The sequence below is a fragment of the Meleagris gallopavo genome, chromosome 1, assembly GCF_905368555.1.
Source record: "Meleagris gallopavo chromosome 1, MGAL_WU_HG_1.1, whole genome shotgun sequence".
Lineage (NCBI taxonomy): Eukaryota > Metazoa > Chordata > Aves > Galliformes > Phasianidae > Meleagris > Meleagris gallopavo.
Window position 1 is genome coordinate 68,663,834 of NC_139404.1, and position 15,784 is coordinate 68,679,617.

General features: G+C 38.4%; 1 protein-coding gene across 9 annotated transcripts in view; it reads right to left on the bottom strand.

Annotated features, from left to right (window-relative positions):
• The window catches only part of SHISAL1 (shisa like 1), an 81,571-nt gene that overhangs the window by 17,125 nt on the left and 48,662 nt on the right, over positions 1-15,784 (bottom strand). For 6 of the 9 annotated variants that reach the window (XM_085232726.1, XM_085232718.1, XM_085232703.1 and 3 more), the window contains 2 exons: positions 8,837-9,166; positions 2,592-4,018 (listed from right to left, as the gene is read on the bottom strand). In XM_085232726.1, coding sequence (XP_085088852.1) covers positions 3,883-4,018; positions 8,837-9,166 — 466 coding nt within the window. In that variant the 3' untranslated portion in view covers positions 2,592-3,882. The other 3 variants (XM_085232739.1, XM_085232757.1, XM_085232749.1) reach the window with 3 other exon arrangements.

A 15,784-nucleotide genomic window follows, 5' to 3' on the forward strand; every position in this document is an offset into this window, starting at 1 on the left:
AAATCCAAGCCCATCCGTCTCTGCTCTGCCAGGTGATTGCATGACCCCAGAGCAAACCCCTTACTATCACTGCTATAACAGCTGCTGTAAATGGTCATATCTCCACCATCCTTACATCTGTGAAGCTATTTGGAACATGAGGGTACCAATACACACAAACAAAAGGGAACAGATCACCTTATTGGGTAGTAAAGAGAGGTGGTTTGAGTATTTTGCAGCTTCTTGGCTTCCTGTTGTTTAAGATGGGTACCCACTTTCCACCATTTATTCCTTTGATGCTGCTCTGTGGAAGCAGCATGTTGCTGTGCTGATTAGCCTGTCTTCTCCAATGTTTAAAGTCATGTACCACAGGTTTGCCTCCTTGTTCAGTCTGGGATCATGTTATTACCTGCTGCTGGATTAACATTATTGATATTTTTAGTTGCTTGAGCTATATTTGTCATACTCCTGCTGTTAATGTTTTAAACAGATTCATCTCTGAATTTCCTATGCCATTTCTTATGGCAAACTTTAAAGTCTTTCCAGAGGCATTTTTTTTTTCCTGCAGTAAATAGATTTTCTTTATAATTACAGTTGTAGATATCTATGTACATGTATCCATAGAATCATAGAATCACCAAGATTGGAAAAGTCCTACAAGATCATCCCTCCCCCTATCACCAAAAGTTCTCACTAAATGATAACATTGTTCATGTAGCTTCTCCAAAACCTTTTAAATTCTTGAAAATAGTTTGCTGATTGACACAAATGTTCTCTCATGGCTTAATGGACAGTAAAATGACTTACATTTCTCAAATTTCAAAGCTTTTTCATCTGTTTTGCTTTTGAGACTAGAACAACCATTTTTCTGATATCTTCCTAATGATGAACACACTGACTGTGTCTAATTGCTGGCCTTTTCTTGAACTGTGTGGTGGAAGATCAATACACAACCAAGGTTACATAAACATGTTTTATCACTTTTCTGATGGAATGCCTAATTTCTTGCTGTCATTATCTGCATCATGAACTAATCAGCAACAGTGATAATAGAAGTAATGATGTTGCAGATCCTTGACCTCAGCTTTCAATGCAAATAACTGCCTGACACTGTTACCATTTATGGTCACATTCAGCATTATTACATAAGATTTTGATGATTTGATTATTGTTTGGCATTCCATGGCATGCCATTACTTCATGTAGAAACGTTAACACAGTCTAAAAGATCTTCTGCAGCCCTGTATAAGGATTATTACTTATAGCTTTTGTTTAATAATAATTCTGAGAATGATAAGCTGCTCTGTACATGACCTATGTTGTTCCTACATGACTTAGGAAGTAAGCTATCTGTTTCTTGATAGCCAAAATCTATGTTTGTGGTGACTTTCCAAGACACTGAAAGCAATGAGGTTTTCATTTAGTTTCTATGCTGTTGAGCGTCTGGCTCCTAGAAGGAGGTAATGGGTAGGAGAAAGAACCACTTAACGAATTATCGTGCCTTTAAAATTAAGTGGCTTTTGTTGTAATGCAAATGATGGGATTTGTTGATAAAACTTGTGATATCGTGCTCATTCCTGTGTATGACACTGCAGTGTTGTGACATTATGCAGTAAAATTGCAGGCTTAGTTGATTTCTTTTGATTTTGTATGGATTTTATAATGTTATCTGGTAATTCAGCAACATGTCTCTGGATTTGTTACAATGCAGGTGAGCTCAAGACAATCTACTCAAAATATAAGAGAAAAATTGAAAATGGAAGTTGTTCAGGACCAGTTTTCAGTATTTTACTAGCTTTCATTTCTCAGTGTGTAGAGTTTATTTAGCAATTTCTTTAGATAATCATTTAACTACTCACTTTTCTACTAATTGCTGTTTTCTGACAATTTGTTACCGCATTTAAGTTAGTTAAATGACTTCAATGGATTATTTAAAAGAAAAGACTTTCATGAAGTTGATAAATATGGCAGTCCGTGTTTGATGGGTAGGCTGAGAAATAAGTATGTAGACAGTATTGATCATCCCATATCCACTGAATCTGTATGTGACAAGAACATATGGAGATAAATGTTGCAATACTGGGTTTGACTTAACAAAAGGAAAAGGGGGATAGGTATGAAACAAAGCAAATGTATCATTTATGCAACAACAAAAGAGACAGTATCTACCAGCATATACAAAGGATTGCCTGGATCTAAACTGAAGTGGGCAGAAACCTTACATACTGTCTTTACTTCTCATCAACAGCAAATTTCAAAAAACGGGAAAGAAAGCACAACTTTTTTATCTTGAATTGTTTAAAGCAAAATGATGAAATTCAAAACTTTCAAGTTATTTGCATGATTATAGTACTGAGGCAAGTAGGCAGGAATCAGAGCATTAATGACTCTGGGGTGCTCGGTTCCAAGTCTGTTGTTCGTTTGTGCCCTTGGTTTCCTTCCCTGACATCAAGTAGGAGCCCAGGCAGAAGGGATTTGCGATGCAAAATCAGTTTTATCATCTGTCTCTTCTAGGACCAGAAAGTGATTTCCCTAGCTTTGTTTTCTAAGCAATTTCTGTTTGTACAGTTATGCAGTTCTTAGCAAACAGACAAGAATATTTAGACGAAATCTGTTTAACAATATCTTTATTCTAAATGAATTAATTATGAAGAGAATGGTAGATGTTACCAGATACATTTAACATTTGTTACTAGACAGATATTCCAGGACATTAACTCCTAGGTAGTTCTCTCATAAAAGCTCTAACAGATTATTTCATTTTCTTTCTTTCTTTCTTTAAAAAAACAAAAAACAAACAAAAAAAACTATTGGTGCGCTAGTTTGCCATACTTAATCTCGAACACAACACAACAGTCTAGCTATTGGGTTGTAAATAAAGTCTGCCTTGAATGTGGTAGATTTTGTTCACCTTGTTGCTGTAAGTATCTTCTATGGCAGCAGCCTCTGCCCAGGATCCTCCCACCACCCCAGCACTGAGTACTTTTGCTGTACTGTGGCCATGGTCGCATTGCACAGCTGCCTCTCTTCAGAGTCAGTGTCCCTAGTGAAGTGACAGCAGCAAGGCTGCCTGTGCAGCTCTTGGAAGTTACTGAATCAGAAGATCTACCAAATGTGGATAGTGTTTCAAAAGGTAGTAAGAAAGGAATTATTTCACGTAGTCTTTTTAGCCACCAGCGAAGTGGCTGTGGCTTTTTTTGCATAGCTACTGTGGATGTGCTTAGTTATTGCTAGTGTTTGTATTCAGCCAATATGTTTTTGTTTTCTTCCCTCTCTGTAAGATATTTGGTAGTCACTGGAAGAGGTGTGAAGTACTGGTGTGCTAAAAAATATTCTACTTTTTATCTTAAAGACAATGCATCTCAGAAGAACTCGCAGCCAAAGGAGGCTGCAACATTTCATGTAGGGAAGTTAAAACAGACTTGCTTTTGTCGAACCCATTCCAACTGCATAAATGAAATAATCACAAGCTCACCCTGCTGGGCTGATATCTGATCCAGGGCAAGCAGCAATTTCTGAAACTGTGACTCATGTGGCATAACATATATGGTCACATACAGAGTAGACAGAGCCCTGAAGACAGAGGCAGCAGTTAGCCTTCATGACAGCATCCCTGCACTATGCATCCTTGATGAATGTGGGGAGGAGTTTCACATCACCAGAACAAGGCAGATCACATTCATCTGTTCCACAGCTACAACACAGCCACAGGAAATTTGGAAAACACTGCTAGGCTGCCCTTGTGCATAGTGCTTTTGTGTGATCATCCTGACCTTTTTTATTCATTACTGACTATGAATATTCCTGGGGTAGCAAGACCATTTTTTAGCATTGGTCTGGACGTTGATTCTTCAACTTAGAATATTTCCTTGTATTGCTCCCTGGCTTGCACTTAGCTGAGCATCAGTAAGGATTTCCATGCTGCTTGTTGCTGCTTGATATCCAGCTGTTAAAAAGCCTGCTCGGGCTGTTCCACCTGCAGATTCTCACATGGACCAATAAGTGTGGAAGGACACAGCTCACGCACCTCAGCAAGGACCTGGAGGAACCACCACAATGGCTTAAACTCAGCCACTTGCAGGCTGCTTTTTTGAGTCTGTGACGGTGTTTGGGCTGTGGGAGGTACATCCAACAGGACCTGGACTCAGACCACAAAGGCCTTAGGACAGCCCTCAGATGGTTTCCATACTAAGGAAGAAATCAACATTAGTTGGGCTACAAAAATCTATACACTACATGGTGAAGAAATATTATTCTAAATCAGGCTCAATGTTTCTGAGATTAATGATTTTTTTTTCTTGTCCTTACACAACACTGCAAGCCCTCTACACATCAGTCAGTAGCTTGTATAATGGATTCCAGACTTCTTTAGCTATAATAATATTATGACTATACATGGCCCTCCTTGTCTCAAGTAAATAACAGAGTGGTCTGCTACAACAAGATGTTTAAACACCTTGGGGATGGTTCCACCCACCATATTCTATTGGCTTTATCTTTTCTCTCTGTGATGTCTCTGTCTCAATTATTGGTTTCATAGCCAATTCGCAATATGTAAGCTAAACATTAAATGAAATGAAAAGAGAATGAGCATTACACAATTTTTTAAATCCAAGGAGACCCCAGATTGCTTTACAAGCCATATGTTAATCCTGACACTGTTCTTGGGATATTTGGTTACGCTGTCAGTAAGGACAGGAAGGAGACAAAGTCTGCAGTGTTGCTTTGATTCTTCATAGAATGATAGAATCATTTGAGTTGGAAGGGACCATGAAAGGTTATCTAGTCCAACTCCCCTGTAATGAACAGGGACATCTTCAGCTCGATCAGGTTGCTCAGAGCCCCATCCAGCCTGACCTTGAATGTCTCCAGGGACGGAGATACACCACCTCTCTGGGCAGAATGATAAGCAAGAATCACATTCCTATTATCATACAGTACTATTTTCTAGAATTAAGATGTTTTTTGATTGTATTATGAAAAATGTAGTACAGGAAACTAAAACTTCGGCATCTTTTGTCATCATGAAACCCTGTGAACTTTTTTGGAAAACATTTTTAACAGTATGCAAGTTTTATATCCTGGGATATATTCATATCTCACAAGACTAAAAAAATCTGTTTTCATTTTCATATAGTATTTTATTATTTTTGAGCAGAAAGAAAGCTCATTTATAAATTGGAGCTGTTCTTACGGTATGACACCAACTATATATACATGAGTGTATTTGTGAGGTGTTAAAAAAAAAGTTTATTTTCTCAGTGGAGGAAAAAGCAGGGACAATTTTGATGCTTTAAGTTGATTTTATAAAGTAAAATCTTGCTGTTATCAGAGTAGATCAAGAGGTTGATGTCATCATCAGGAATAATGGAAATTCAAGTATAAAATACAAAACTAAAAGAGGCTAATAATTCAGCAGTCTTAAAAGCAGTGATGGAAATGATAAATCCAGTAACTCTGTTGCATTCCTTCACTGACAGAATGATTAAATTTTGAGAAGACAGTACTGAGATCATTTATCAAACACAGGCTGCAGCAGAAACAGACTTTGAAACTAAGTCTAATTCATACATATATTGCAAAATTTCCATATTTTCATGTATATAACCTGCAGATTATCTAGTAGGGAAATAAATAGTCAGGCAACCTATACTTATCCCCACTGTCTTGGCATGTGCTGTAGTAGACAAGACTTTACTTTTTCTGAAAGAGCTCCCTATTTAAAAACCTTTTCCACACACTGATCACCTTGCCTCGGATCATCACTGCCTACTGCTCTTTCGTCTGTATTTTCCTGCGTTAAGTGCAGACTGAAACACCTTTCAATTTAGTTCAAGGGCTGTGCGTTTTCAAAAGTTGCAGGTTATAAGCTTGAAAATATGGTATCTTCTGCCGTGTCCTGAAATACAAGGGATAAGTACAGATTTGCTAAGGAAACAGCTACTTATTTCTTTCATTGAGCAATGAAAGGAACTAGATTTTATGGGAACTAATAGGAGCAAAGACAGACAGTGCAGTGGGGAAGGGGTCAGGGTTACTACAGTGATGTATCAATGCTCATCTCCTGCAAACACAGGAAAAAGAGCATGTGATATGCTCACCTGATCCTAACATACATTCTCCGCTTAATGCTTAAAAAAAAAAAAAAGCAAAAAAAAAAAAAAAGCAAAGAATCAACAGAAGTCAGTAAAGGAAAGTAACCAAGAATTCTTCAAAAATTACTGGATAGTATTCTTTCACATGGCAGAACTATCAATTGATATAACTGAGCCTAATATTTTAAACATAAGTGCATACATTCTCACAGTCATTGCACTTTTGTATACACACACACATACACACGTATTAAGCTGAAAACACAATCAGTGTATTACTGCAGTGCTGGTTTTAACCTGAATGGCAGTTCTGACTAAAGACTGGGAATACCACATGCAAAAAACTTCAGGGATTGAAAGGAGAAGAAAAAAGAGGAAAAAAAGAAGTTGAAGAATAGAAAAGAAGAATGCTTTATCTAAGTACAATCTTAAGTGACACTATTAGGATTGTCCCATTTGGACAAGACCTGTTAAGTCTAAACTGCACCACATACATCCAGTACTGACTGCTATGACAAATGAGCTCCTCTTTCACTGATCCTTTTCATCACTAAGTTTTCTGTCAATCACAAAAAAACTTCAACAATTTTCACTCTAGATTTACATTTAAAATTAAGGAACAGGTTATGTAATAAAAGGATGGTTTCTAACATCATCTTGTTTTCAACACAGTACTCCCCAAATGTTTCAGATCAAGACCAACACTATGACTTTACATGCTTCATGATATAAGAATTACCACCATCTTTTACACCTTGCTCATTCATGGATCACTTTACTTTGCCAAAACTCTACTCTCTGGAACACTTCTAAAACACATTGGTGCACCCTCTTCCCCCAGGCCGAGTCTGTATGCTTTGTAGAAAACTCCTCTTGACAAGAAAAAAAAGAATCACCTGCCTCACTTGACGTCTTATTCAGAATATCACATTATTCAGGTCTCTTCCTTTGACTCTTTTTTGTTTGGTAAAAAACAGTCAAAAATCATTTTGTGACAATTTGTCCCATGGTTATCAGTCTTTAGTTTCTTGTGTTTGCATTTTACATTCTCACTGTTTCTGAACCTGTCTCCCATTTGGTCTTGTTGTGGTTGTTTTGCTTTTTTTTAAATTTTGTTTGTTTTGGTTGCATTTAACTTTACAGTAGCCTACTTGTGTCATCCTGTCAAATTAGATTAAGCTATGCTTTTTCAGTTATGCATATAAAAAACTAACCCGGTTTTCATGTTGTTTCTCTCATACCCCAAATGAAATTGTGACATCTTACACTGAAGCAAGTGTTGCTATTTATACAGTCTTTTAAAACCAGACCAACAGACACATAGATACACATGACAAATAGTCTTTGATACTAGATGAAAATTAACTTCATAATGGTTGATGTAGAAAAAAAAAATATGATTTATTTATACCACAGAATAGAATTTTTGAATGGTTAGGTTGGAAGGGACCTTAAAAACAACCTGGTTCCAACCCTACTGCTGTAGGCAGGATCACTTCCCACTACATTAGGCTGCCCAGGACCATATCCACTCTCACTCTGAGTACCTCCAGGGATGGGGTTTCCACAGCTTCCATGGGCAACTATTTTGTACTGTTCCAGTCCCTCATCTCTCTCATAATATCTAAACTGTATCTACTCTCTTCAGCTTAAAGTGAATACTTGTCCTGTCACTATATTTCTCAGAAAATGAATGCATCTTTTCTATAGGTACCATTAAGGTATTGGAGGGCCTCGTGGAAGTCCCCCCAGAGCCTTCTCTTCTCCAATATGAACACATCAAATTCCTTCAGCATCTCTTCATAAAAGAGGTCTGTCCCTCTGAGAAACTTCGTGACCTACTCCAATAGCTCCATGTCTTGTGCTGGGTGCCCCAGGCCTGGATGCAGTACTCCAGATGGGGCCTCACAAAGGCAGAACAGAGGGGGGACAGTCACCTCTCTTGCCCTGCTGGCCAACCTTCTCTTGATAAAGCCAAATTTACAGTTGCCTTTCCAGGCTGCAAGTGTACACTGTGGGCTCATGTCCAGCCTTTTGTCCACAAGAACCCCAAGTCCTTCCCTGCATGGCTAAATCCATTTTTCACCCAGTCTCTGGCGATGTCTGGGATTGCCTTCACCCAAGTGTAGCTCCTTGTACTTGGACTTGTTGAACCCCATTTATTTCATGTAGGCCCACTTCTTAAGCTTTGCTAAGTTGCTTTGGCTGGCATCTTTTCCTTTTGTTATATCAACTGCACCCTCATCTTAGTGTCATCAGCAAATCTGCTGAGGCTGCACTCAATCCCACTCTGTATGTCATTAATGAAGATAGTAGATAACACCAGTCCCAGTGCAGACCTCTGAGGAACACGCCTCATTACTGATCTCCATCTTGATATAGAGCATTTACTGCAACTCTCTGGATGTGGGTATCCAGCCAATTATTTATTCAGCAAACAGTCCACCCTTCAAACTCATCTCTCTCCAATTTAGAGACAAGGATGTTGTATGGGAGTAACATAACTATTTACCATTGAAAAATGGCAGCATCTATTTCTCTGAGAGAACAGTATTACAAGATGATGTAAGTCATTCCAGAATAAAAAATTACTCCTAAGCAGCAATTACATAAGACAATTTGTAATATAAAGAATTACGTCTTAGGTACTCGAATGGTACCACACACCCTGAATTTGCAGATGCTTCCAAACGCAAATGACTGTTCACACTATAAAGTAACTGAGTCAAAAAATACATCACAGTATGGCTTAATTTACTTACCAGGCAGATGTACTCTGAAAAGACATCAGGGGTGGGCTTAAAGCATCTCCTTTGAGAGTATGTACTGTCTGTGATGTCTGAGGCTGTGGCTGAGGCTGAGTTTGAGGCTGCGTCTCTGGCTGAGGCTGAGTCTGTACTTGGCTTGGGTCCTGAGCAGAATTAATCCATCGGCTCTGTCCTTGTGTCATCCACTTTCCCTGTATTCCCCACCGTGCTAGGTAAAATTTGCAAATATCATAGTTCATTGAAGAGTAATATAAAAGGTCCAGTACCAGCAAGATCACCACAAAAAAACCATAGATCCACACCCCTAACAGTGCGCTGTAGTTGCTGTGAAAAAAAAAAAAGGGAAAACAAGTCAGGTAATATGTCAGTAATCGTCACTGTATTAAGAGTTGTTTCTTCAATTATGTCAATATTATACATAGAAAACAAAAATTTTCTTTTAAAGTACATGATCAAAAATTATAAATACTATGTGACATGGGAGGTTTTTAAAAATGAAGACTCTCTGTCCTGCAAACATTTGGATTTCTCTCTCATCTGGGCACATATACCAATGTATAAGTGTGGTCTATGATTAACTCCAGTGCTTTAAACGAGACCTCATACGAAGACTTGATGATGTTAGGTGTGGTAAAGAAGAGCAATGAGAGTGAATGTCCATCTCTTTCAGCCTAGGACCACTCCTTCTCTGCCACTGGCTGCAGCCCAGTTCCCTAGGGTCTCTGTCCAGGCTGAAGGATAGGGCTGCTTCTTCTCCCTTCACAGACTCAGCCATTAGCAAAACTGAGCATACATTCCAGAGTCACAGATAGGCTGCTCCAGCCAAGGGCTGCCTTCAACAGCACTTACACGCAGCTCTCATGTAGAACAGACACTGGTGGTCAAGATTCTTTCCTTCTCTCTGCCTGGCAGAGACATAAGGTCACCAGTACAGGCATACACACAGCTCTCTCTAGGTTCATGAACACACACACATTTGCAATCTTTCAAGCACCTGGTATGAATCCTCTGTCCAATCTAGCACTCCCCCAGACCCACAGGTACTGGCATGGCCTTTCTGTCTGCCCAGCACTCCTCTGCCCAGATCCTTGAGTACTACTGCCTGGCACAGCCCTTCAGCCTGCCTGGCACCCCTCCCCACATCCTGAGCCCCACACCTCTCCATGGGTGTCCTATTTGCTAGATGGTCTAGCTTGAAGTTTGCTGGTGAATATATACTACCCCTTCCCGTGCACACCCCCTCAGGTTTGCAGAGCTCTGCGGTACACTCCCAGTTCAGGCCCCGTTGGATCACAGTTGTATCAGCTGCAAGGTTCATATTTCCTAGAAGAAGTGCCCATAGCTCATTAGCCTGCCAATGTATGTGACTGGAAGGTTTCTTTCTTGTGATGCTTTCCACCTTAAAAGTCATCCATCAGATAACCCTACAGGAATAAACATTCCTATGCTCTTACCTGCTCTCATAAGTTATTGTGACTGACCAGATTTGGTGTCCATCACTGCTTCCTTGTCTTATTATCTCTTGTTTCATTGAAAGAGGTCCTTGACCAGATACCCTTAAAAGAGCGGACATTCTCTTTCTACATAGCGTCACAGACAAGTCCTGTGTTTTATTCTGCAAATTCCCTCTCCCAGAGAGTAACCTCTCTGGAAGCAACAAGGCATTTATATAGAATCATAGAATCACAAGGTTGGAAAGGACCTACAAGATCATCTAGTTCAATTGCCCACCCATTACCACTGCTACCACAAGCCACTAAACCATATCTCGTAGTTCCTCATCCAGATACCTCTTGAACACTCCACCACCTTCCTGGGCAGGCCATTCCAGTGCTTGTCCACTCTATGAGAGACAAACTTTGTCCTTATGTCTACTCTAAATCTCCCCTGGCACAACTTGTGGCCATTTCCTCAGGTCCTGTTTGTTGCCTGGGAGAAGAGATCAAACCCCTCCTCATCACAACCTCCCTTCAGGAAGTTGCACAGTGTGAACAGGTCTCCCTTGAGCCTCCTCTTCTCCAGACTAAACAATCCCAGCTCCTTCAGCTGCTCCTCATAAGACTTGTGCTCCAGACCCCTCACCAGTTCCGTGTGTCTCTGGACACATATGAGTGAGGAAAACCATTTGAAAATATGTTGTAATCATTGACCCTGAGGAGGTGTCTACTACTGAAAACAGTCACTGCTGACGTGTATTAGAAACCTCCAGTCTTAAAACTTGCTCATTGTGCTTGGACTTGCCTTCAGTGTTCCGACTAATTATTGTTGGATGCAGCAGATGCTATTACAGGTATAGTCTCTCAGGCCATTAGTTTGCTGGTAGTAAATTTAAGAAGGAAAAATACTGACAAGATCTTATTATATTATGCATTCAATAGGAAGAAAAATTATTACTACATTTGAATGTACATGTTGGTGTAGCTATAGGGTGTATATGGGTAAAGGCAGTAAAAATTATCTGCTGCTGGCATGGTATGCAGAGCTTTACAGCTAGGACACATGAGTAAAGTTACTAAAAGAAAAAAGAAAGAAAAGAGGTCGAGAACTGGGAGAACAAAAAGGGGAAAAAGTGCTAGAGCTCTGCAGGTGACACAATACTAAAAGAAAACAATAACTATCAGGTGAAAGTGCAGTCTGCATTGGAAACTCTGTGAGTGAGGAAGATGAGGTGAGAGCAGAGAAGGAAAGAAACAAGTAAAAATGAATTTTCTTAGGTGTACAGGAAAGAACACTGATCTAGACCTAAGAGCTTATGTGGAAATAGATGTGGAGGCTATGAAAATGAACAAGCAGAAGAGATACTAATAAAAAATGTCATTAGGAAGACAGTCATAGGGGAAAATGCTCTCAGAGTAATAGTACTATGTAAGTAATCCCATCTGTTTGGAGCTGAACTTACACAAATTGAATCTAGCACCAGCTCTACCATGCTCATTCATAGACACTCAGGGAAACTTTGAGGGAATTGCATTTCATCAGAACATCAATCAAACCTGAAGAAAAAAGGCTGGGAAGATATATTGTAGACACAAGAAAGGAAGATATTTTGACAGTTTAAAAAAATGTCCCCAAATCTTTCAAACCTAAAACATTTCAAGCTCCTGCTTTGAATGTTCACTTCTGTTTAAACTGTTGTATGGCTCTTTCAGTTTATACTCCAAAAAAATCAGTAATTGAAACAAGATATCATATGAGAAATCAGAATTTTAATTTCTGTTGCTGCCTGTAAGCACATAACAAGACTGGTTCCCCTTTTCAGTGAGTGATCTTTCCACTAAACTGATAAACATGCCTAGATTAAATGAGATTCCATAGGAAACGATTGTGAGTAAAGAGAGGAAGGTTGAGGCTGTTAACGGGCCCTTTCAGTGTAAATGCAGGATTAAGCTAGCCTAGGATTTCAAACTTTTCAGTAAATTCCTAGAAGGATTGGATGTAGACAAAGCATAGTGCTTCCAAGAGCCCTTAATTCAAAAGTCAGAAAGAAATCCACTGTAACAAATCCTGTCCTTCTGCACCATTACTGCCAACAAGGTCTGTGTTATGAAGATGTGAGCTGTGTTTGATCCACAGGAAGAATGGAAATATTAGAAAACATGTTATTTTTGTTTAGCAGCAATTTGAGAGGGAGGAACATTTCTTATGGTTACCTCAGAAGAATTCATTGCTATTTCAGGCATTTAGTTTTACCCATCAGAATTTTGGTTTAGTGAAAATTAGAGTTATTTTGAGTGTTCCAATTTAAAGCAACAATTTATTAATCATGCCATATACGAATTCTCCATCTGTTCCTTCTAAATAACATCTGTTCCTCACAAGTACAGACATGAAAGAGTGCCTTATTTAACTTAAGAGACAGTGGGACAGCATCACTATCAAGGAGCCTTGTGAAAGATTACAAGCAAAACTAATAGAGTAGTGCTCTTCATACACAGAGAGAAATGCTGTATTTTCATACACTTTGTTTCTCAAACTATTAAGTTGGTAGAAAATACTAATTTTGCTGATGTTCATAAGTACATTAAAAATAAAAACTTCCCTACAAACTGAGAAGATACCTTAATTAGATAATAAACAACCTTACTTCTGTACCAGTGAATAACAGTAGAGCCAGAGACAGAGCAAAGAACTGGGAATCAAATCACCTAGGACTCTATCATTTCATTGAGCTGAATGATTTAATTTTAAAAGATTCACCCTGCAATTCGATTTTTCTGTGCTTCTGTGCAGAAGTTTCATTTTGATAAAAAATAAGTCTGAATGGATTCCAAATCTGTCAAGATTCCAATTATTGGAGTTTGTTCCTTCACCAGGACAGACAAGTCTAATTGGTTGCTTTGGTGTGGTTGTATCTCCTTCTCCCCCTCTCTGGGTGAAAAGCCTGTCTTCACCTCCTAATTCTCCCACCCTCCCAATAGGTGATTTTGGAGCTTTGTTTTTGGCTTCCATACAAGGTTAGCATAATACTGCTGGAAGTGACTTCCAAGGCCATCCTCCCCAGACCTCTGCTGTCACAGGCCCACAGACAGAAAAACTGAAATATGGAGTAAAGTTACACGATCATTCCTTCCTTGCTTGTACATCAAACAGAGTAATTTATGGATCTACCACAAAAGCTTAGGAGCTCTTTATTTCAAGACACTTCAGCTTTTACAGAAATAGAATGTATATATGCTATAGAATTGATGCGGTGCCTACTTTTGTAAATATTTGCTCTGGCTTCAAGCAGCCTTGAATTGGGCTCTCTGAGGAAAATAAATACTTTTTTTACCCGTCTCATCCATTTCCATGTACAAAATCCTACACAGATTTCTCTGACACCCCTGCAAAGAAGTGAAAATAGACAGATTATGTTATTATTTTTACCCATACAATTCTTTCAATCTAATTTATTAATTTTTTGATAGAGATGGCAAGCAGGTTTTGGACTAAGCTGTTTTTTAAAAGAGTTTGTTGTTTTTTTTTAATATGCTGCACACGAACAGAAAATAATTCATTAAAGAATTTAGGCTTAAAAAAGCCCAACAAATCAAAACAATTGTGAGCAGAATTCTACAGCTGCAGTATAAATGTGGGCAGATGGCCATGGAAAATGCTTCTTTCCCTATTCTAGTTAAAAAGGACTGTTACTTGCTGTAGTAACACATTTTAAGTGTTGCCCCAAGCAAATGCAAGCTTACCTCCTTGCAAATTCTTTGGTACTTCTATCACTGAGGAAATCTCAGTACTTTTTTACATGAACACTAAAATAGAAAATCTCTAAAGATGTTTGTCCCATCTTCTATTTTCCTGAAATAATCCACTGCTGCAGTACCTAAGAGGTCTTCCCAGCTAGATTACATCTTTTTGGAACAGTTGGTGGTGGAAATGAAAATTTTATGCATTTATTTAGCTTTTCTTTCTTGTAAAGAAGATTTTCTGGGAGATATTTAACCAAATGCCAGCTCTGCAGGGGACATGCTGCACATGGAGAAAGATACTGCTATTCTGTTCTCACATTGCTTTTGGTGCAGTGTTGTAGTGTGCTGTGCTAAAGCCATTCAACTCTGAAAAACTGGAATAAAAGATAAGAAAAAACACAGATGCATTACAGACTGCCATAACGCTGTTCCAGTGTCAGATCAAGGACTCCTAACACAGTACTGCTACTGATTCCCATCAGAACATGTATAATAGAAAATCCGAAAGAGGACAAATACAAGACTCAGGTTAATACCATTTTTAAGAATAATCAAATAACTTATTAGACAAAGTGTTATGGAAAAATTTTTGGATGGCAGAACCTTTTTTGTCTGTTAGTCATCACTGGTATTCCTATATTTAATACTACATGAATTGCTAACATTTAAAAATATTATAAACTGATTAGTCTGTGTGATTGCAAAGATACAGACCAGTATTCTGCACTTACCAAAACACAGAAATGTTTAGTTATGGAAATTTAAGTAATGTAAATAAACCCCTATCGTTTAACTGTATGACTATAGAAGACAAATGTGGTTTTTCAGCTATGTCACAACAAAGGAATTACATATGACTTCATTAATTTTTCCCCTCAGTTGCCTGATAAAACAAGAGATGTGCTTTGATGATCACAAGAATGGCAAAGGGGAAAAATAAACAAAATATTAATAATATTGAATCACTGTTCCCTTAAAACTATAATCAGTTTTTTTTCAGTTCATTGCTACTCCCATATCCTAAGTCATTCATTCCCTCCAGCCACAGTACAATAGGTTTCACCAGATTTTTTTTTCAATGGTGTGTGAAATTAAATCTAAACAAATAGCTGAGTTTGTAACAGTATAGTGAATCCTGGATGTATTGGAATCCAAATAAAGTTAAATTACATATGTTAAATAAAGTCCAAGTGTGTTAAGATATTTATTATAATGACCTAAGTGCAGGCATCTAGGCTTCGCTTTTTCTGCTCCTCTACAGCACATTAAAATCGTAAGAAAGTCTTCTACAAATCTCAGTGAGCTCAAGATGAGGAGATTTCTCTCTGTCTCTTTACACTGGAAGATTTTTAATAGAGAGTTAGTTTCTCTTCATTTTCCTGGCCCTGATGGATTTATCGGAAGCAATATCTCAGAAAGTTACAAAAGGGGAATACTGGTTTCATTCATGCACTTTTCTAAATTATATCTCCAAAAGCTCTTTTTTGTATTTAATATTTTCTCTCACACCTTTGCTTTGCACCTTTGATCAGCACATAGCTAATGTCCACAAGAAATCCTGGACTGAAGACATATGTAAGTTATGCACTCTGCATGTGATTCTCAATGACTCTTACCAACAAACACTACAGAAATAGCCTCTTCTCCATCACAGCTGCATGAAGTGACTTTTAAAGAAGTGACTGCTTGATTAAAATAAAGCTTACACTAGGCTCTAAGTATTTTAATTAAAGCAAGATCCCATAGCCCATAGAATACCAAA